The sequence below is a fragment of the Orbicella franksi genome, chromosome 7 (genome assembly GCF_964199315.1).
Source record: "Orbicella franksi chromosome 7, jaOrbFran1.1, whole genome shotgun sequence".
NCBI lineage: Eukaryota > Metazoa > Cnidaria > Anthozoa > Scleractinia > Merulinidae > Orbicella > Orbicella franksi.
This window is the reverse complement of record NC_138151.1, coordinates 30,129,312-30,149,574: the sequence shown is the minus strand read 5'-3', so window position 1 is coordinate 30,149,574 and position 20,263 is coordinate 30,129,312. Positions and strand designations below refer to the sequence as shown.

Sequence of the window (20,263 nt, the reverse complement as noted above, 5' to 3'; positions counted from 1 at the left end):
ACTCTACTATAAAAGTTCCATCGTGGCTGAATGTTTTTTCCCAAAATGGCGGAGAAGCGCTTAGCATCCACGCCTGTTTGCTCGGTAACCTTCGGTCCAGATCCCAGCCGAGCGTGACAAGATCACGTTAGCTTGGTAAAATGGCAACTCGGAAGAGTTCAACGTCTAGTGGAAGGGGCAAAACTTTTGGAACAGCGAGTGGAACTCGAAAAACAAGCGAGGGAGTTTCTGTGGATTCTTTCTCTCAGGCACGAATCAAAGAGGTAAGGAAAAACTGCAAGACTTCAAATGTTTACAATTAAAATTTGACATAAAACAAAGACTGCTCACATGAGCATACAAGTTCATACTGTGCAGTCTTTTCATAAATTGATTACAAGTTGTAAGTTTTTGTAAAAACTTAAATTGTGGAAACCTGCATCTCCGTGGCAGGTCAGGTCAATCGCTTTGTTCATGTCAAAAGCGCACTCCTGAAGAAATAGAAAACACTTTCCGTGTTTATGGAATTAACTTATATAAGCTTAGAAACACGAATGGATGTTTGGAAGAGTGGGACATTCCATTTTGCATCCGCACCCCTCCCCTCCCCTCCCCCTTTCCTCCACAGATGCTGACACCCTGGTTGTTGTGTCAGCACCTTTAAAGTTTGCAGCTACTTAATAAAAAAAAGAAATATTGCAGCAGTGAGGCCCTGTGCCAGAGGTTGCCCTCCATTGACGGGGGGGGGGGGGGGGGGGGATTAGGAAGGGGGGTGCAGATTTAAAAAGGGAATGTTCTAATGAGAAACAAGGTGAGGGTTATAAACTGTAGGTGGTTGATTCCACAGCTTTTTTGAGGAGTCCTCCCATACTTGAGTTCTAAAAATGAGTCTTGCATCCTTACAAGAGGTACCTGGCTTTGGGAGGGAAAAAGGAGGCATATGTAGGTCACTGGGACCAGGCACTCTCATGCACTACAGCAGGGCAGTGAAGCCACAAGAGACAAGCTGGAGAGCAAGCAAGCCAGTAAAAGACCTGGCATGCTAGCTCGTCTCTTGTGGCTTTGCCGCTGCTCATGCTGCAGTGCAGGGCACTGAAGCCACAAGAGACAAGCTGGAGAGCAAGCAAGCCAGTAAAAGAGCCGACATGCTAGCTTGTCTCTTGTGGCTTTGTGGATGCTCCTGCCGCAGTGCATGAGAACCTGCTCACAGGCAAGTGGGACCTTGAGGAAGTGTTCTCATATGGGAGGTGTGTGCTGGCAAAAGATTGGCTGATAGTGTCTGACCTGTTTGATGACTAGTCTATTCCCAAGACTGATTTATTCCTGAGGACTAACTAAAGCACTTGACTAGATGCTTTTTCATTACACAGTCTAATTACAATTTGTCCCAAAAGGCCATTCATTTTTGGCTAATTTATTCCAATAACTAATTATTACAGACTAATTTATTCCTGAGGACTACATTTTAACCAAGCTAAGTAATTTTCCATTTTACAGTTCTTTGCTTTAGTGATCAGGCCTACTGTGCAGAATCAAGGCTAGAGTTGACTTTTTTTGATACAAACCTAGCTACTCTGTAATTTATTCTTTTGTCTGCTAGCCACTAAACTGGTCATGCCAATTCTCACTTTCATGCAGAGGCCTGGTAAATTTCAGAGGCTTGGCTACATTTCAAAGAACTGTAAAATAGTAAATACAATGATACAAGGGACTGCAAATGACAATGCTGCTGGTATACGTACTGTAGGATCTGTAAAAGATCTGATCAGACAAAAATAGAAACATAACAATGAAGCAAGGTTGATACACCTAATTGCAATATAACGTCATAGAAAAAAGCAAAAAGCTAAGTAGGAATTAATTAGCCAAATTTAAATTTCTATTGTTTTCAGATACTGTACATAAGTACAGATGTTTTCAGATACTGTACATAACATCTGAGGTCATTATCACGTACATTTACATGTACAAGACGATGGGTCCACAAGCTGGTTGTTCTACTGGTTGCTGCTACACCATGCTGATGAGACCCAACTAGGTGGAAACAGCTGTCTACAGCTGCAATTCCTGGCTTCCAATTTGGACTCTATCATGTTGTTGTCCCGTTAAGTTTTCTACATAGTTATCAACCTTGCTTCATTGTTATGTAAATTAAATAGTCAATTTTAATTATTTCAATCTAACTCATTTATGTTAGTACCTTAGCAGTAGTCTACTTATCTCATTTCAGCTTGAGCATCAAGTTTCAGATCTAAAGAGACGCCTCGATGAGCTACGCAAAGCCAAGAACACTACAATCATTAAAAAGAACAAAGAATATATAACCACTGGTACACCACATGCTGTTGGTGAGAGTACATCCACTGGATCGCCAGACCTCCCTGAACACCGTAAAGAGAGAACCAGGTCTTTGGATGTAGACCTTCAAAGCAAGATGCAAGAAAGCAACCAGCAAGTAAATACATTGCATGAAAATATTGCAGCCTTAAAGGAACTGCACAAAGTGGAGCTGGAAGAACTTAAAAGGGAAGTTGAGAAACAGGTATTTATTACCCAAGCCTGTAATCAAATGTATGCAAAGGGCTACATGGGAGGTTCAGCTTCTCCTGTGCACTCACTACCTGCTTGTAATGCTAGCTAATAACAGATGCTGCCGTCTTGAACTCTTAAGGACGTTTGCCTGAAAAATTTCCAACATTGATTTTTTTCTGAGACTTTTACCACGGACTGTAAGATGACGCGTTAGTTATGTCAGAAATGTGGGGAGTCACAGACTTCGTTTTGGTGAGAACATGCCCGGAAGAACACCCTAAATCTGAAAAAATCGGGCTTCGTTAGCGAATTAAAGGCCACAGTGTCTATAAGCCCCAAAATATTGCAATTCTAAGATCTTTGAAGTGAAATGTTTTATACCAAATGTTGTTTAAGTGGACCTATTAAGTGAATTTAGTCAACTGGTGAGGTTCGTTACAGAACAAGTTTGGATTTAGCGCCCTTAGTTTCACGCGCCTTGCAGCCGCAAGATGGAAGGATTCAATGTCCTGTGGACAAAAGTCTTGATTTTTTTTTTTAACTTGAAGTGAAGTAACTTCCCACATTGATTTTTTTGTTCATGTAAATTATGTGGAAATAATTGTAAATATAATCTGTTTGTGTAAAGAATAAGTAGGGGTCACCGAACGTCCAAGATCGTTAAATCCAAGCAAAGCTATAGCAATGGCCATTTGCCCTAAATTCAGTCAAGTACTAGTAAATGTTGTCCAACCAGCTATTTCGTAGAATGAGTTTACCCCAGGGATTACTGTACATTAACTCTGCTTCTTTGAAAACTCACAGGCCAAAGAGTCAGACTCAACTCTTGCAGCTGAACTAGAAAAAGTAAAACAACAAAACAAGGAACTTCAAGAAGAAAACAAATTGCTGCATTCGAAGGGAATAGATCTTCAGTTGCAAATTGATGATTTGTTAGAGGAACTGAGCAGGAAGGAAGCTGAATGGTGTTCAAAAGAAGAAAAGCTTATGTTAGAGGTAAGCTTTAGACCCTTGGGGGACTCCAATATTAAAAGGAAACGGGTGCTCGTTAGGAATTTTGAAAAGAACCCCAAGAGGTGCCAAGATCCTGCTTTGTGGGCGTGTCTTGTAATTTCTTTCACCCCTAAGAGGTACCAATTCTAGAACAACACATACTTTAATATTTTTGGGGGCTCAATGCCCTGAAAGGTACCTTAAAAGCTCCTGCTGTGGACCTTTTGAGGCTGAACAGCCAAAGACGTTCCAAAACCGCTTTTTTAACCCCCAAAAGGTATGACGAGCACCCCTGTGCTTTTTATATGGGAGTCACCCCCCAGGACTATAGACTTCTACAATGGAGCATTTCTTTTCAGTTTCGGTTTCAGTTGATTGCAGCTGACAGTTAAGTTGTGCCAATCATCTATTTTCAACATAGTTGGATTCATTGGCTTGAGGAAACAATCTTTCGGTTCTATATTTTTCAACCGTTCAGAATGTTATCTGCTAATTAAATATTTTTGTTTCGCTAAAGTTTTGTGGCAGTTTGTTGTAGTCCTTAAAACAGCCTTCAGTTACTTTCGGCTTGATTCGTACTCTCTGATGTGCGGTAAATTTCACCAATCCGTGCACAGCTAATCAAAGCGTAACACTACGGCTTGTTATTGTCGGAAACTTGATCAAAAAACGTCACTCTGTCTCTCTACTTTTCCTTTAAAAGCTACAGTAAAGTTTGAGTCGGTTTATGTGGCGTACGTTTTTCTAGCGCGTCTGAGAGCTATTTTATTGATTTTCACCATAATTGGCGAGGTTTATTTCGCCGGCGGTAACTACGTTGTGCCTTACGCGCTTCTTAGCAGGTCCCTTTTAACGACGAACAAACCTGTCATTCAACATTTCACGTCCCCAAAATATGTAAATTCACGACTCACGATGACACCTTTCCCTTCTCCCCTGTCAAGCCAAGTTGTCTTTTATGAGGGATCGGTAGAGTCAGATGGTTCATCCCTTTAGACTCACAGCTTACGACCCATCCCCACCCTATGACAGATTCCCCCTATCGGCCTATGAAGTGGGATCCAGGGCTCAAATCAAGTCCCATCCAACGTATGCTGACACGTGTTTGCTGACCAAATTGTGATTTCAAGCCAAAAAGTAAACTTAGGCAAGTACTCAACCGTTCCGGGCAGGCTGCGTGGAATTCATGTTTTTCGTTTGTTTGTTTGTTTGTTTGTTTGGTTGGTTGATGGTTGGTTGGTTGGATACTTTTCCTTTATGTGACTTATAATGAAATATCGCATTTTCTACATTTTGCTTGTAGATTAAGACATCCTGGGGTGAAAAGTACCAGAAATGGATGGCACAAACTGAACAGAAAATTGAAGAACTGCAAAGAGCTAATGACTTGCTGTAAGCTTAGGTTTCTTGTTTTTTCTGGCAGCTTTAATTGTTTTCAATGGTAAAGTTGAGAGGAAAACAAGGAATGAATTGTGTAAAGCAGTGTTAGGCAGTGGTAAACTTAGTACACTTTGTTTCCAGCAAGATAGGAACGTTACAAGAGAGTAATTAGTTTTATATATAACTAATACAACGGATTTCAAAGTGCAATTACTTTTATGATTTGTTTTAGCGCCCTTCCTCCTCTTTCTAATATGCGTTCCCCATTGAATACCGCACTATAGAGTAAAACCTTTATCATTACGCTTAGCCCGTAAGGTACATGTATAGAGTTCGACCTTGCTATTGCATTCGTTCTGTGGTTTCATCTCACTTGGCTCTTGAAAGAGAGACCTCTAAGTTTTGTAACGGTCCGTATACATTTATCTTTGTTAATTCTACAGGAAAGGCATGCTTGTAGATAAAGAAAAGTCTGGAATGAGCTGACGCGGAGTTGTTATTCATGAGGTATAATCCCGTTGCTTAGCAAGGCAGTTCCAGGTGTGAGAAGGTATATGGTACCAGACTCTGAACAGCTTCGGAGATTTCCACGAGAGCTAAAGAGAGGAAAAAGAGCTAAAGAGAGGAAAAAGAGCTAAAGAGAGGAAAAAGGAAGATCAACAACATCAACAGCAGCAGCAGCAGGAGGAACAACAACAGCAACAACAACAAACAACGACCACAACAACAATAGAAGCAGCAAAAACAACAGCAACTTTAACGGAGCTAGAAAGTCAGAACCAGCTGGAGACCTAACGTTCGTGTTAGCTAGGAGCTTGAGGAAACTCGCGCAGTGTGAATGAAAAGGACGGGTTTCTCGGGGACTAGCCTACAATATAGGAAGCCTACACCGCCGGTACGCCGGCTGCACCGTTTGTTGAATATCAAAGAACAATAGTTTTCTACACGTTGCGTTTGATTTCCCACACAGCTTTTATCCTGCATTCAAGGTCATTTTTTTTTTTCTCTCTGAAAAAGGCCCCTCTCGGTGGAGTTCAGGTTTTGGGAACTTTTTACTGACAGTGACTTCTAGTGTGCTACCGAATCTGGTGAAGTAGATACCGTGTAATATTCATGCTTGTTGAGTCGTCATTAGGTGTTATGTGGCCCTCAACGGACTTTGCACTTACTAGTAAATACGATGAATGTGCAAGGCTGGTTTTTCGAAGGATTATTCTCTCAGTAGTCTAAAAGAACGGAAGAGATTACGATTGTACAAACGATTCACGTTTTAACTCTTACAATCTTAGCTATCTTCCAAAGACTGAGACATTATTAAATAACCTGCGTTTAAATCTGATTGGTAGCACAATCTAGACTATAGATGTGATCTCACATTTTAAGCTGTAATTCTGCTGAGATTTCTCAGGTCTTCTTTTGGAACATTTATTTTCCTACGATCGTGAGTACAGTAAAATCCTAAGCCTACAATATTTTTTTATGCATCTAAACTTGGTTGTAATTTCTCAATCACACTTTTCTTTGACTAATTCAGCGTGATATACGCCGGCAGTTCCATGCAGTATACGTTAGCCATAATTTTGAATTTGTCTACCACTTATTGTCGAATCTCAGCCTGACTACAACAAAAGTTATCCCACTTGAGTTACATTTCTAGTTCTAGTAGTACATGACAGCGGCATATAACAACCTTTTTTACTTATATTTACAGCAATGTGATCATGCTCTTCCCTGCGCCCCCCCCCCCCCCCACACTCCCCCCGGCCCTTTCTTGGAAGACATATACAGTGTTTACGCAAGAGCGCACCATTGCGGGAATCCCGCGTTACAATCAGAAATGGCCCCCAGAAAAACGAAAAAAGGGTCAATTTGGCCCTTTCCTTTTACAAGACTGCAGGCTTAACACAGGCATAATATTTTAAAAGCCATCCCAGGGCTGGAAATTGTGATCGATACGGTTGTCAATGCAACAAGCATTTCATCCTTGGTGACCAAAAATTCTGGTTTAGTCGCCATAATACGGCATAATGACGACTACATTTCTCTGTGTTGATGATCAGTAACGGTTATTTTGTCACATTATGTCCTTCTAGAAAATCATATTGAAAGATCTTTGTTTCTAAAACATTCAACATAAGAAAAGAAGTCAATCCGTCCTTTTGCTTTGCTGTATTGATTCTCTCATATCGGAAAACTTCCAAATGGCTGACCGAGTTTGAAATCGGCCTATAATGCATTGCAAACCCTTGATCATTGACTACGTCATGTATGCGTAAGGATTGTTCTCTTGTAATGCACGGATCCTTCATACTAGTATCTGATTCAAAAGAAACTTTATTGAGTAGAAACCCTTTTAAAAGCACTTACTATTAAATTTTATCATAGATCCTAATAAACTGCTTTATTTTCCTTGGTACCCTGATGCATTTTTTCCTTCTGTAGCTTTCAGTTTATTGGCCCCTTTCTTAAAAAAATTGGCCCCCAAAAAAGATCTTCAGGGGCCACTTTGGTCCTCAAGTAAAATTTTCTAGCTGAAACACTGCATATATATGCGACATTGAGAGGGAACGAGGTTGCTTGTACCATGTTAGGACATTTCGACGTATCAAGTAAGATTCGTCACGAATCAATCTCGTTCCCAAAGATTGGAAGAGCGCGTCGCAAGGAAAAACCCCATTGTTTTGGTGTCAATTAGGAGTTCCCTTTTAAAATCTCTGACGAACGTTGCCATCCTACATCATGAAATTTGGCTAATTGTGATTAGTTTTTGAGCACCTTTTAGTATATAGTCCGAATTTCCCTCAAAAAGGTGACTAAATGGTTACTCTTAATTATACTATTTTGATAGGTTATGAGCACTGTAAGCTTAATGCTGTGATCTATTTTGGCCATGGGCTGGCTTGGTTCTCTACACTGCTTGTGTTCTTCATTCTTCTAGAACATGTAAAATCAGTGGCAAAGCTATTGGAAACAAGCATTGCTATCTGAGCACTTATTAACAGATAGCCAGGATTTCCCTTTTAACTACATAATTATTATTAATTATACTATTTTGGTAGGTTATGAGAACTGTTTCCGATATAGCAGGAATCGTGGCATGGATTTTGAGGAACAATTTCTCTTAAAGGGTTTCTCTTTGTTACTATTTCGAGAGCCAACAAGAACTACTAGCTAGTCCAATGGAATGTCATCTTCCTTTGGCTTCGTACTCTTTAGGATTCTTTGCATTCTTCTATAGCTGTTCACAAAGGTATCAACGGGAAATACCAGACTATAATCCCTGGGAGAGCCGATCAACCCATCCTGCAAAACCATGTGCTTGATCAGTTTCACATTGTTTTTAATGCCAGCCAACATAGACTGCTTCGTGTAGAACTCGCAGCTTGCAAACATCCATGCGTATGTGCTTTGCCACCGTTTCTCGAACTGTTCCAATAGCCTCTGAGGGTGAAAATTGTACACGTTGGTAAGCTCTCTGATGTCTTCCACCAAAGATCTTTCAAGTGGATCGAGTTCCTCCATGTTACCATCTTCAGCCGCTTTTGTGAGCAGGTTAAGACAGATGTTATTGTACTGATCTTTCAAATCGTGGAATCGAGCGCCCTGCCAAATATTCCTTGCCACTTCTCCGGAATTGTTCTTTCTGATCGTGTCTTCATCAGTACTTGTATGTGACATTGTCATTGAAGACATGTTTTGAGATGAACTGTACGTGTTCTCCTGGTTCTTTGTTACAAGCTGTCCACGCTGTTCTGTGTCACTTCTTGCTAAGGTATCTTTCGAGGAAGCCCCAGGGTCTTCCAGCGGTTTTGTCGTCCCTTCTTCATTACATTTGGAAAGCACATCAAGTGGTCTTGTTCCCGGGATCAGCTCTGGCAAACATTCTGTTGGGTTTCTCATGAACTGTTCAACTTTCTCGGCAAGTGAATCTAAAACATGCGGAGTTTCGATATTTTCCATATCGAACAAATTGCAATCTGTGATGAAGAAATGTCTCAGGCATTTTTCTGTCAGAGCGTAGTGAAGGTTCTTCAGCAGCTTCATCATGCAGGCAGTCCTGTTGTCTTCCGTCCACATCCCTTCTCCAGAGTTCTCGCAAGTTTGCAAGAAAAGTGTCTTGAGATGGTACGTCACCAAGCACTTCGGCTCTGTTCGAAGATACAGGCTATAATATTTCTTGAGAGCACGGTAACATTGGCGTTGCATGTCGTTCAGTTCTCGACTTAACAGATACTCCGCGTGCGAAAAAGACAGTCTGAAGTCAGTTTCAGGGCATCCGCCGCTTTTGGGAGGTTTAACCACTAGGTGGAAACCCTCTTGAATAATTCTGTGTATGGTGTCAGGGGGTGGCCATGCTCGTTTTCGTTTGATCCACTCTCGAGCAACCTTGGGCCATCCTCGAGCTTGGAGGGCTGGAACAATGTCAAATGACAACGCCTGGGTACATTTTTCTGATTCCTTTGTAAAGGGGGATTGTAGCTCTTTTACTGGTTCAACCGTGTCAATGAAATTGAAGAAATCCTCTGCCTTTTCCTCCACCAACCACTCCAGGAATGCGGCCATATCTTCTTCCAAAAGGCTTTGAAATGTTTGACTAAAAAAGCCGTCTTTCGGACCTTCGCGAGTCTTTTGAATGTCTGGTTCAGTTACAACATGGACGTCATCTTGAGATTGTAGCTCGGCGTTTATAGAGTTGTCATAGCTGTTAATTTCCCGGGTCGCGCCAACACAGCCTACCACTCCTTCCTCACCTATTACCTGTTTTGAATTCGCTTTATCTGCGCAATCTCTGCATGAAACTGCCTTGTCAACTTGTTTGCACATACACGATTTGTTTTGAATGTCATCGACGACCTCAACTTCTGGCGTGACGACCATTGAGGCGCTGCTCTCCGCTTTACTTCTGCTTTTGATTCTCGAGTGATTTTCGATGTGGTAAAATCGTTTTCTTATCTCTTTTGCTTTCTCACTAAAGCAAATATCGCGAGCGAAGTTGGGAATTCCTGGAAGAATACCCATTGGATTGTTACGGAGCGATTGCACCGAATCCTTAAAATGTTGCAAAAATTCGTCGAACAATTCTGCATGATGAGAAGTATAATCTACATTCCTTATCGAGCACAGCGATGCAGGTAGTATCTCTAGTTCCCTGGGATCGACATTCTCAATGTCCAGCTCTTTCAATTGTTCAAGACGTCGAGACAAAATGTTGGGAGACTCCATTATTGCGGAGAAGTCCATTGTCAAAGCAGGGCTAAAAGTGTCCCTTTCGCGCAAAGTGGAGTTAAACGGTGGCGCAGGAAAATGAGACGTCACGGCTTTAAATAATCGAGGAAAGAAAGTAAGACTGAACAAAGCGACATCAACAAAGGGATTCAACTCCTTTACATCTGCAGCAGATATGTATTCTGTGTCTTCAGCTTGAAATGACTGCAGCAGTGGATGCCCAGTTCCTTTTATCTTCACAAATGCTGGATTTGTGGGTAAGTATTCCAAGCTGGCTTCATCGACAGCATAATCGTTACCAAGAACTAACAGTAAGTCGAGATCTCCAACGTCATCAAAGGAATAATTTTTTAAGTTTTCGGCCGAGCTGCCATAAAGCTGGATTTTCGCGATATCCCCGGTTCTGCTAGCCATGAAGTCAAACAACAGTTGCATCATTTTGTTGACACTTTCATGGTATTCCTTCCATTTCTGACTTTCCTCGTCAACTTCTCCTAAAGACTTGAAAAATTCGTCAAGCAGTCTCGTTTGATCATTGCCTTCGGACATGATAACTCCCTTGCAATGCCTAAAAACCAAGCAGTTCTGCGTAACGTCGATGTTTATTTCGGATAGTCCCGTTTAAGAAAGGTAGCTATGGTTTCGGGGAAATTGCGGATGTGCTATTTTTGGCAATTACGCGGTACGCCACAAAATGTTTACCCAATCAAAATACGTAAAACCAAGTTCTGTGCCTGTCGTCACTCTGTAAAATGGAGTGATGGAGCAATAGTTGGTTTTCACATGACGTCACTAAAATTCGAACTATAAAACTATTGATCTTCCTGAGATTTTCCTTTAATGATGTATAAGAGCAGCTGAAAACTAATATTCATACAAATTTTCGCTCCGAATGGGTTCTTGGTTTTGTGATACACTACGCTTGAATTTCTAAGCTTTTGCGTGACGCGGCATTTACACGACGGCCTAGAGAGCTGTCATGATGCTTTAAAAAGTAACTTATTTCGGGAAATTTGGCTATCTGAACAGTTCATGTCTTAGAAAAAGTATTATTTTTGTGTTTTAGAGTTCCTCGAGGGATAAATTCACGCTTTTGTCGCAAAACTCTGTGACAGATGTTTCTGTTGGTTTCCGGCCGCCATGTTGGTGCCCATACGGATACCAGTCTTTGCATATTTACCCTCTTTCATTTCCCAGATTCTAGACTTTATCTATTGAACGGTTTTGATTTTTATTTTGATCTTGAATGGCGTGACACTGAAAACCATAAAGTCTTTGGATTGGTTAATCACTAGACAAACATTTTGTGGCTAGGCTAGGCTGTCTATTTCGAGGTGACCTACAAAGCTATGTTGAAATTTATTTACCGCTGCTCTGACCTCCGTTTGAGCGGAGCGTCAGGATATGAGTCGGATTGCATGATGGACTTGTCAAGTCTTCAGTAGACACAAACAGGTTGGCACGTTCCGCTCATTATAGGGTTCCCAAACCCAACACTTTACAAAACCAAAAAGAGTGAATAAACCATTTTTTTCAGTGGCTTCTCTGCAGTTTGCTTTTAATTTAATCTTGATCTACATTTTCTTCAAGGAAAATGCTTCTAAAGAAATAAATACCTGAAAAGAACCGAAGTGGATTTGGTTCTTTTTGGTGATAGATAACAACGTATTTAAACAACTTAACTTGGAGAGTGAAATGGACAGAACTGTGTGCCGACCTTAAAAATCTGATTGGTACTGTACATTAGTATGACGTGACATACACGTCATCATTGTTACAACCTTTTAACAACTAAGGGACGGACCATTATTGTTTTTCTCGAGGAGGAAGGGGTAAAGGAAGGGGGTGGGGGGTAGGGATTTTAAGCAATGTTCAAAAACAATTTCCTGCGGAGAAAAAACGACCGAAAACAAGATCGTGCACGGGTAGCCATGGGGACAAAAATCAAGCAAGTGCTTTGTACTATAATTATCCCGGCCCAGCTTTTGAGTTAAAAAAAAAGGTCAGTACAAAAAGCAGACTGCAGACTGCAGACCGAGTACAAAATGCAGACCAGGTACAAATTGGGAGGCGCGGTGGCCTCATGGTTAGTGCGTTCGTTCCCGGATCGAGTGGTCCGGGTTCGAGCCCTGGCCGGGGACATTGTGTTGTGTTCTTGGGCAAGACACTTAACTCCCACAGTGCCTCTCTCCACCCAGGAATATAAATGGGTATTGTTAGGGAAACCTAACAAATTGCGGGGGAGTGACCTGCGATGGACTTGCATCCCGTCCAGGGGGAGTAGTAATACTCCTAGCCGATTCATGCTACAGAAACCGGGATAAGCTCCGGCAGCTACGAGCCATTCGGCTTCAAGGTTTCACTTTTCCACACAAATTGCAGACTGCAGACTAAGTACAAAAACGCAGACTGAGAACAAAGACTGTTTATCAAATACCTGATAACATTAATAAAATGTATTATCGTTTGTCACACGTTGTAGTCACTTAAGATGTAGATCGCGACGTTTCGACTGCTTACTGCTAGTCTTCTTCAGGCTTCTTCATCGCCTAGAGAAGACTAGCAGTAAGCAGTCGAAACGTCGCGATCTACATCTAAAGTGACTACATCATGTGACAAACGATAATACATTTTATTATTGCATCTACCACGATGAACAACAACAACCTTTTCCTCGATACCTGATAACATGTCGGATAAAACTTACCAAATGTCACGTAATCGCTTTTCCGCGGTCATCTTCAAGTTCTATTTGCGACGATTCTTGCTTTTTTCAACCTCTGAGGTGTTTGTCTCAGTAGTCATAGATTTTTAACAGTGTTGTAGTTTGAACTCGTACATGGCTCACTTGAGAGTCGTACAGGGGGGTCTCTGACACGGTTCACGAACGGAAAAAATAGAGGATCACGGATCACGGATATAAAAATTTCGTTTCCCTGAATCACGAAAATAAGCAAGTAAGATACTCTTTTTGATGACCTGCTCTCATAGTAGAAGCTGTGTTTGAAGAAAGTAAAATCGCGAATGGCAAAGTCCAGGCTCCATTTTGCAAATCGCATACCTAAGTCACTCTTGATAGACGACTCTAACCATTCGCAGGACTTGCGTCATAAAATCCCGTAGAATAGAGTGGTAAAATCGCGAATATCGGTTAGTAATTCAGGTTCTTCACGAGTCACGCAAAACGTTTAGGTCACGAGTCACGAAGAATATTTCCTAAATTTACGTTTCCCGGAAAATAAAATCAGCTAATTACGCATCACGAGAATACCCCTGTACGAACCTCACATGAACATTGCTTATTAATATGGCAGGCTTTCGTGGACCGACCCGTTCCGAAAAACGATCGACATCTTTGTATGTAAGATGAACGTTTAACGCGTGATTCTTCCAAGGATTTCTTCACAAAACACAAGTGGTCGGGACTGGAACCAACTCGCACTACCAATCCCCCTTGGTAGTGCTCGAACACTCAACCGTCACGTGATAACTATGTTCTGCGTCTGTTCCCTCGTTCGAAGGTTCAGCTGTGTCGTGTTTCAAATTTTGTTCTTTTCCTGCCAAGAAGGTAAGCATCAAATATCCGTAACACTTTAAACTGATAACCATTATACTAAAGAACCGTTTTACGGTTTATATCTCCCCTGACTGTTTACTAGTAAGCTTGATTCAATGATGGAATCTCGCTCGGCTGTCGTGTGATTTTCGAGCGATTTGTTTCAGTTCAGTGCGGTTAAGAATTTAATCGCTGTCTTTATAGCTTATATCCCTGATGGGAACATGCCTTCAAAGTAGATTTATCGTGGTAAACAGGCGTATTAGCGGGTTAGCGCGATACACGAACGCGCGCGCGAAGTTCGAGGCATCAAATTCCTCGCCTTCCGCTTCGCGCGCGCGCTCGTGTATCGCGCTAGCCCGCCTGTTCTGCAGGCTTTGATCACTTAGAAGATGATAATGCAATGCGCCGCCATCTTGAAAATTTGGAGCTGGAACACATGGCTCCACGGCTTCCGGATTAAATTTAATCTTCAATTATCACGGATTATAGAGCAGGTTTTATTCTCAATGATGTGCTCTCATTCAGAGATTGAGCATGAGTACAACTTCTGAATTCAATCCAGCCATTTTCCCAGTCCCACTCTACCCTGTTGCTGATCAGGTGAATAGAGATCCCCAATATCCTGAGGGAAATTTAAGTCTGTTTCAGGTCAAATGGCCCAAACTACTGGAGCTTATCCCATTTCCTGCAGCATGAAGCAACAAGCAGTATTTCTACTGCCCTTGAATGGGATCCAGGGGGGACGGGGGCGGGGGGGGGGGGACTGCCAGAAAAATTGAGTGGTGGTATGCAGCCCACTTCCCAAAACCCCTACCCTATTTATGATCAAAATTGGCAATTTTCCCTACCCTATTTATGGATTGACCAAAATTTGATACCCTATTTATAGCCATCGCAGCTAGCACAGTTGCTCTAAACATAATCTCTGAAGGGCTTTTGTTGACAGTCTAATTGATAATGATAAAAAAGTAGCTTCCTCTAAAAAACAAATTGAGACCAGAGTGCAAAAACCATACCCTATTTCTGACCAAAATGGCCAAAATTGATACCCTATTTATGACCAAAACGGCTGAAAAACCCTACCCCGGGATGGGATGCTAGTCCATCACAGGGTTATCCAACAGCGTTTAATTTTGTGCTACCCATTTATACACCTAGATGGAGAGAGGCACTTTGAGATAAATGTATCTTGCACATGAATACATGACTATTGCTCCGACCAGGGCTTCAACCTGGACCACTCAATCCGGAGGGCACCATACCTTTATCTCCTGCATCCACCTCCACTGTCTTCACGACACAACCATTTTTCTGATTAATTTAGGCATGTGCTTTATTTCCTCAGTTATATTACAATGAGTAATGTATGAAAACATGAGCAGTTATGGATTTACACTACTCATAATTTTGAGAGAATTTTTAAATGTCACTTGGAAATCCTTGATTGCAATTGTAAGAAAACTATTCCCTTTGTCAATAACAATTCTTTGTTCTGTTATAGTTTAACATTTTGCTGTAATAGTATGATATATATATATTTTTTTAGTGTTGAAAAGGTTTTCTGAACTCACGAACAGATGTGAATATGGAAAGAATGCACAATGGCAGCATAGACAGTGGTGGAAAACCTTACAAATGTGTTCACTGTACCAAACGTTTTAAAAAGGCAGACTATTTGCAAGAACACCTTAAGATTCACAGTGATGAGAGACCCTACAAATGTACTCAATGTGACAAAGGCTTTAGGCAATCAGCAGGTTTATATTTACACTTGAAGATTCACAGTGGTGTGAAACCCTATAAATGTACTCAGTGTGACAGGTGTTTTAGTCGGTCATCCAGTTTGAGACAACACATGATGATACACAGTGGTAAGAAACCCTACAAATGTACTCAGTGCGACAAATGCTTCAAGCAACCAGCAGGTTTATATTCACACTTAAAGACTCACAGTGGTACCCATAAGAAACTGTTTAAATGCACTCAGTGTGGGAAGTGTTTCCACCATGCAGGTAATTTGAGATATCACCTAAGAATTCACAGTGGTGAGAAACCCTTTAAATGTACTCAATGTGACAGAAGCTTTAGAACTGTGGGAAATTTGAATAGTCACCTGCGAATTCACAGTAAGAAACTCTTCAAGTGTACCCCATGTGACAGGCGTTTTAGTCACTCAGCCAGTTTGCAAGGTCACAAGATGATAAAGTGTTGTCATTGTGACAGTTTTTTTAGGCGGTCAGGCAATTTGCAACGTCACATGATGATACACAGTGGTGAGAAACCCTTCAAATGTACTCAATGTGACAAAAGCTTTAGTACTGGGGGAAATTTGAATACTCACGTGCGAAGTCACAGTGGTTTGAAATCCTTCAAATGTACTCAATGTGGCAAAAGCTTAAGTACTGAGGGAAGTTTGAATAGACACCTGAAAATTCACAGTGGCGAGAAACCCTTCAAATGTTCTCAATGTGATAGGTGTTTTATTCAGTCAGGCAGTTTGCAACGTCACATGATGATGCACAGTGGAGAGAAACCCTTCAGATGTACTCAATGTGACAAAAACTTTACTACTGTGGGATGTTTGAATAGACACCTGCAAATTCACAGTGGCTTGAAACCCTTCAAATGCACGCAATGTGACAGCTGTTTTGGTCGGTCTGCCCATTTGAAATATCACATGATGATACACAGTGGTGTAAGACCCTTTAAATGTACTCAATGTGTCAAAAGCTTTGTAACTGTGGGAGATTTGACTAGACACCTGCGAATTCACAGTGGTGTGAAACCCTTCATATGTACTCAATGTGACAAAGGCTTTATAGCTGTGGGAGATTTGAATAGACATCTGCGCACTCACAGTGACGACAAAGCCTTCATATGTACCCATTGTGAGAAGTGCTTCACTCGAAAGGAACATCTCTTGTCTCATGGTAAATCATTTCACAGTGATTTACCTAGTTAGCCAATCTGGCAAAAGCTTTAAAGATGACAGTTGTTTGAAAAGACACAAGTGTAAGGAGCTTTTCTTAGAAGATCGGGAGAAATGTACTCGTTAGATGTGCGGGGACGATTGTCACAACTGTTGAGAAAGTCGTTATCATTTGTACAAACATGGAATCCGAAAAGAGTAAACTGGTGATGTTCTGCTGTGGTAAAAACGTTGGTGGATTAGTAATGAGAACTCTCAGCTGTAAAAGGAACGATTTAGTTTTAAAGTGAAGTGTGCTGACAAATCAAGAATCACGTTTATTTGAAGAGCGTGTTCTTCGGTATACGAGTGTGATAAACTTCATGCAACAGCGAAGTTTGTGTAATCATAGGGAATCTGTCAAACATTGTCAGCGTAGTGAAAACCTGTCTTAGTAAATGAGCCTGGTGGATGGGCGGGGCACTTCCATATGTCGGAAATGTTAAAATTAATCACCTAAAGTAGTCTAATCTGGTCGTTGTTGTAGCAGTTGTTGACCTTAAAATAGATGCCACTTTAAACAAGCAAAAATGATAAAAGCTGCCACGATTTCGATGATGCCAAAGGCGTGACGATGGTTACTTTTTGATGGCAAGACCACAAAATAAGCAATTTAAGCATGGTGGCGCTTCTTTACTTTTTAAATGCTAAAATGTTTGGAGTTTTGTCCTAAACGCCTTAAGTGAGACCATACGTTTCTAAGTTGCACCCATTAAGCAAGACGACAAACGTGTTGTCTCTTAGATATGAGAGTACCAACCCCCCCCCCCAATCCATCGAGATCCCCTTCACCACCCCAGCTAACTAAGACCTTGATACTTAAAGACTGACTTAAAGATTGTTTATGAGTAGAGTCCTTTCTTTAAGAAAAGAAAGACTCTATAAGAAATGAGAAAACTAACTTGACTTATATTTTGACTTTTAGCGTTTTTATCTGGCGTAGATTAACACAAAAACATGATTAAGCAAAAAAGTTAAAAGTATATTGTATCCTTTTTTAGTGTTGTTTTGATATAGGTTATGGAGTGGGATTGCAGTGTAGGTTTAGGTTTGTTTTGTTATTAGATTTATCTAAAACCTTATCGCAGCAATGCTCGGGTTCGTTGAATCATTTACTTGTACATGATTAAAGTGTTTTGTGTACAGATGTATCTTTGTTAGGTTTTAGGATGCTACATTTCCATAATATATAGTACTGTATTTCCTCTGCAAAGCTGATGCCATTGTTAGTAGTAATCAACTATCATATTGAGTAGGGTTTCAGATTTTCCCTCGGTTGTATTTCATGCAGAAGCAGAGTTGTCTACGGAGTTAGGTTTTGTTTCGGAGGGGAAGGTTACTTCCCGTTATGCGATATACAGATAAACATATTGCCATGATGATATGACCACGGGTTCAGTAGAAACGATAACAAACTGACAGGAACAAGGAGTAACATTTTTATCGATTTATAATAAAATATGCCAGCACACAGCGTTAATTGTGTTGAGGTAATAAAGTTCTCTTGTATATAAAGTAAATTCCTAGATACAATACTGTTAAACACGGTAAACATGGCATCAGATATTTAGACACCTTCCTGTAAAACAGGTTAAGATCAGAACCACGCGATGAGGCCCCTCTACAGACGTTCAAAAAGGCTGTGCGTACTCTTGATGTGCAGAGCCCGCTGGACGGTGCATGTTGCTTTTGTATATGTTTATCTAGAACAGTGTCTCCAGTTAGCCTCCTAGCTAAATACCCGGGGGGGGGGGGGGACTCCCGGAAAAATTGGGTGGGGGCTGTGCGGCCCGCTTCCTAAAACCCTAACCCCATTTATGACCAAAATCTGCGATTTTCCCTACCTTATTTACGACCTGACCAAAATTCCGATACACTATTTATGGCCGTTGCGGCTGGCACAGTTGCTCTAACCATAATTTATGAAGGGCTTTTGTTGATGGTCTTATCGATAATGATGAAAAAGTAAGCTTCTTCTGATAAACATACTTAATTCAAGGCCAGAGTGCAAGAAAACCGTACCCTATTTATGACCAAAATCGATACCTTATTTATGGCTAAAACGGCTGAAAAACCCTACCCTTTGGGACCACACATACCTATATAGCCCATATAAGGGAGTACCCCCCGGGGAGCTAAATAACCCCGACACTTAGATAAAGTTTATGATGATGATGAAGATGATTCCATTCTGTCCTAAAACGAGAGGATTGCAATACTTCTCTTCCCAGCCACCTGAGAAGTGCATCAAGAACAGCTTCGTTTCGTCCACTCGTGATTTTGCTGCACACGTCACTTGACTGCCTCGTTCCTAGGCGTGCTAATTTCCAGGCCTTAAACCGCGGTACCATGAAGCACCGCGCTTCCTGTTTACCGCCTTTCACCATCAAAATAAAACAGCGCCAAGGGAGGAGGCAGGGCTTCAAATGTCTGGTTGCTGTTACTGTTACGTTATGCGATACTCGCTCGTTCTAATGCTGGCGTAACACTCTAAGTATCTAGTACTTATCTTTGATCATTGAACGCAAAACGGGAACCGTGTTTCTTTGAATGGGAATAAATTTTACTTGTTTCGTCTGACGTTGTCTTTATTGGGGTTAATAGTAGGGAGTTTAAGAAACCACGAAGGCGACGCCAGGACAACGGCGATTAAAAAAATAAACTTATATTTTACCCACGAATCTCGCGATACTTAAAAGTCATTTAGTTTGTTTCTCAGTGTCAAGGCTGGATATGGAACACAGCGTTAATTTCGAAATAGAAATTTAAAAAAATAGTCATTTCACGTTGTTTTGCAGAGGACAGCAAAGTAATGAACCAAGAATTATAACGTACGTGCACAGCTATTGTTCTGCTCATTACATCTTTTTGTTTAGCGACGTTGCCGTTGCCTTTGCCGTCGTGGTTTTCTTCCCTGACTCCCTCGGCTCTCTCATATGGTAGGGCGCATACGTGGACGTGCCGCGAGGAAAGGGTATCAGTTTTTGGCCTCAGCCCTGGGCAAGGTATATACTACGATTATCAGTTGAGTAAGGCACGAGGGAAGTTTGGTTACGAAGTTTTGGCCTTAAAATTATGGTGTTGTCACGGGCAACTTACCTCGTTTCCGTTGGTAACAATATCAACAGCCGTTGGTCGCCTGTCGCGTCGCCTACAATTTCGCGCGCTTTGCTGCCAATGACGTCAAAGGCCGACAAGTTGCCAATGGATACGGAGCCAGTTGCTCGTGACAATAGCACGAGTTTTACGTTAAAACTTGGTGACCAGACTTTCGTCCCGCCTTACTCAACTGATAATCGTAGTAATTCATGTAAGATTGTCCTAAACAGGGTTTCAACCTCATGATTGCATGACCGCTTTTTATACAGTACTCAGCAATCTGGTGTCGGAGGTGTCTGCTCATACTTGGCAGACCATCACGGCCACATCAGATAACTTTTAGGACACGACAGTAATTGTATGGTTGCTAGTATCGCCTAATTTCACCTAGTTCTGAGGTTCTTCGTCTCCAACAGGTTTGTAGAATAAAGGTGGTTCTTCTGCATGGGCATACATTTTCTTTGTCCGTTAGAGGGGCATGGATTCAAACCTCTGCCTGCGCCCCAATACCCAGTCATAAGCCAGGT

General features: G+C 41.4%; 3 protein-coding genes across 4 annotated transcripts; 2 read left to right on the top strand and 1 right to left on the bottom strand.

Annotated features, from left to right (window-relative positions):
• Positions 1-77: 77 nt before the first annotated feature.
• LOC145493924 (uncharacterized) lies at positions 78-5,515 on the top strand. 2 transcript variants are annotated; one of them, XM_081473414.1, is made up of 5 exons: positions 78-263; positions 2,210-2,521; positions 3,316-3,507; positions 4,808-4,896; positions 5,328-5,515. In XM_081473414.1, exons 1-5 carry the CDS (start codon positions 141-143, stop codon positions 5,368-5,370), a joined length of 759 nt encoding a protein of 252 aa, XP_081329540.1. In that variant the 5' UTR covers positions 78-140; the 3' UTR covers positions 5,371-5,515. The 2 variants fall into 2 exon arrangements, with proteins under 2 accessions (XP_081329540.1, XP_081329539.1); XM_081473413.1 differs by lacking the exons at positions 4,808-4,896; positions 5,328-5,515 and having other exon boundaries at positions 3,316-4,801.
• A 1,450-nt stretch (positions 5,516-6,965) lies between these two features.
• LOC145493909 (uncharacterized) lies at positions 6,966-12,617 on the bottom strand. The gene has a single exon (XM_081473396.1). The coding sequence runs from the start codon at positions 10,657-10,659 to the stop codon at positions 8,056-8,058; it is 2,604 nt and encodes an 867-aa protein (XP_081329522.1). The 5' UTR covers positions 10,660-12,617; the 3' UTR covers positions 6,966-8,055.
• Positions 12,614-16,631, top strand: LOC145493917 (uncharacterized). The gene is made up of 2 exons (XM_081473405.1): positions 12,614-13,678; positions 15,216-16,631. The coding sequence occupies exon 2, from the start codon at positions 15,255-15,257 to the stop codon at positions 16,629-16,631; it is 1,377 nt and encodes a 458-aa protein (XP_081329531.1). The 5' UTR covers positions 12,614-13,678; positions 15,216-15,254.
• The last annotated feature ends 3,632 nt before the right edge of the window (positions 16,632-20,263 follow it).

What these genes read in the sequence shown, in the direction of transcription:
- LOC145493924 (XM_081473413.1), top strand. Translation starts at nt 141, where the DNA reads ATGGCAACTCGGAAGAGTTCAACGTCTAGTGGAAGGGGCAAAACTTTT. An exon ending in CTCAGGCACGAATCAAAGAG is followed by an intron (nt 264 to 2,209) that starts GTAAGGAAAAAC and finishes ATCTCATTTCAG; the next exon opens with CTTGAGCATCAAGTTTCAGA. An exon ending in AAAGGGAAGTTGAGAAACAG is followed by an intron (nt 2,522 to 3,315) that starts GTATTTATTACC and finishes GAAAACTCACAG; the next exon opens with GCCAAAGAGTCAGACTCAAC.
- LOC145493917 (XM_081473405.1), top strand. Translation starts at nt 15,255, where the DNA reads ATGGAAAGAATGCACAATGGCAGCATAGACAGTGGTGGAAAACCTTAC.
- LOC145493909 (XM_081473396.1), bottom strand. Translation starts at nt 10,659, where the DNA reads ATGTCCGAAGGCAATGATCAAACGAGACTGCTTGACGAATTTTTCAAG.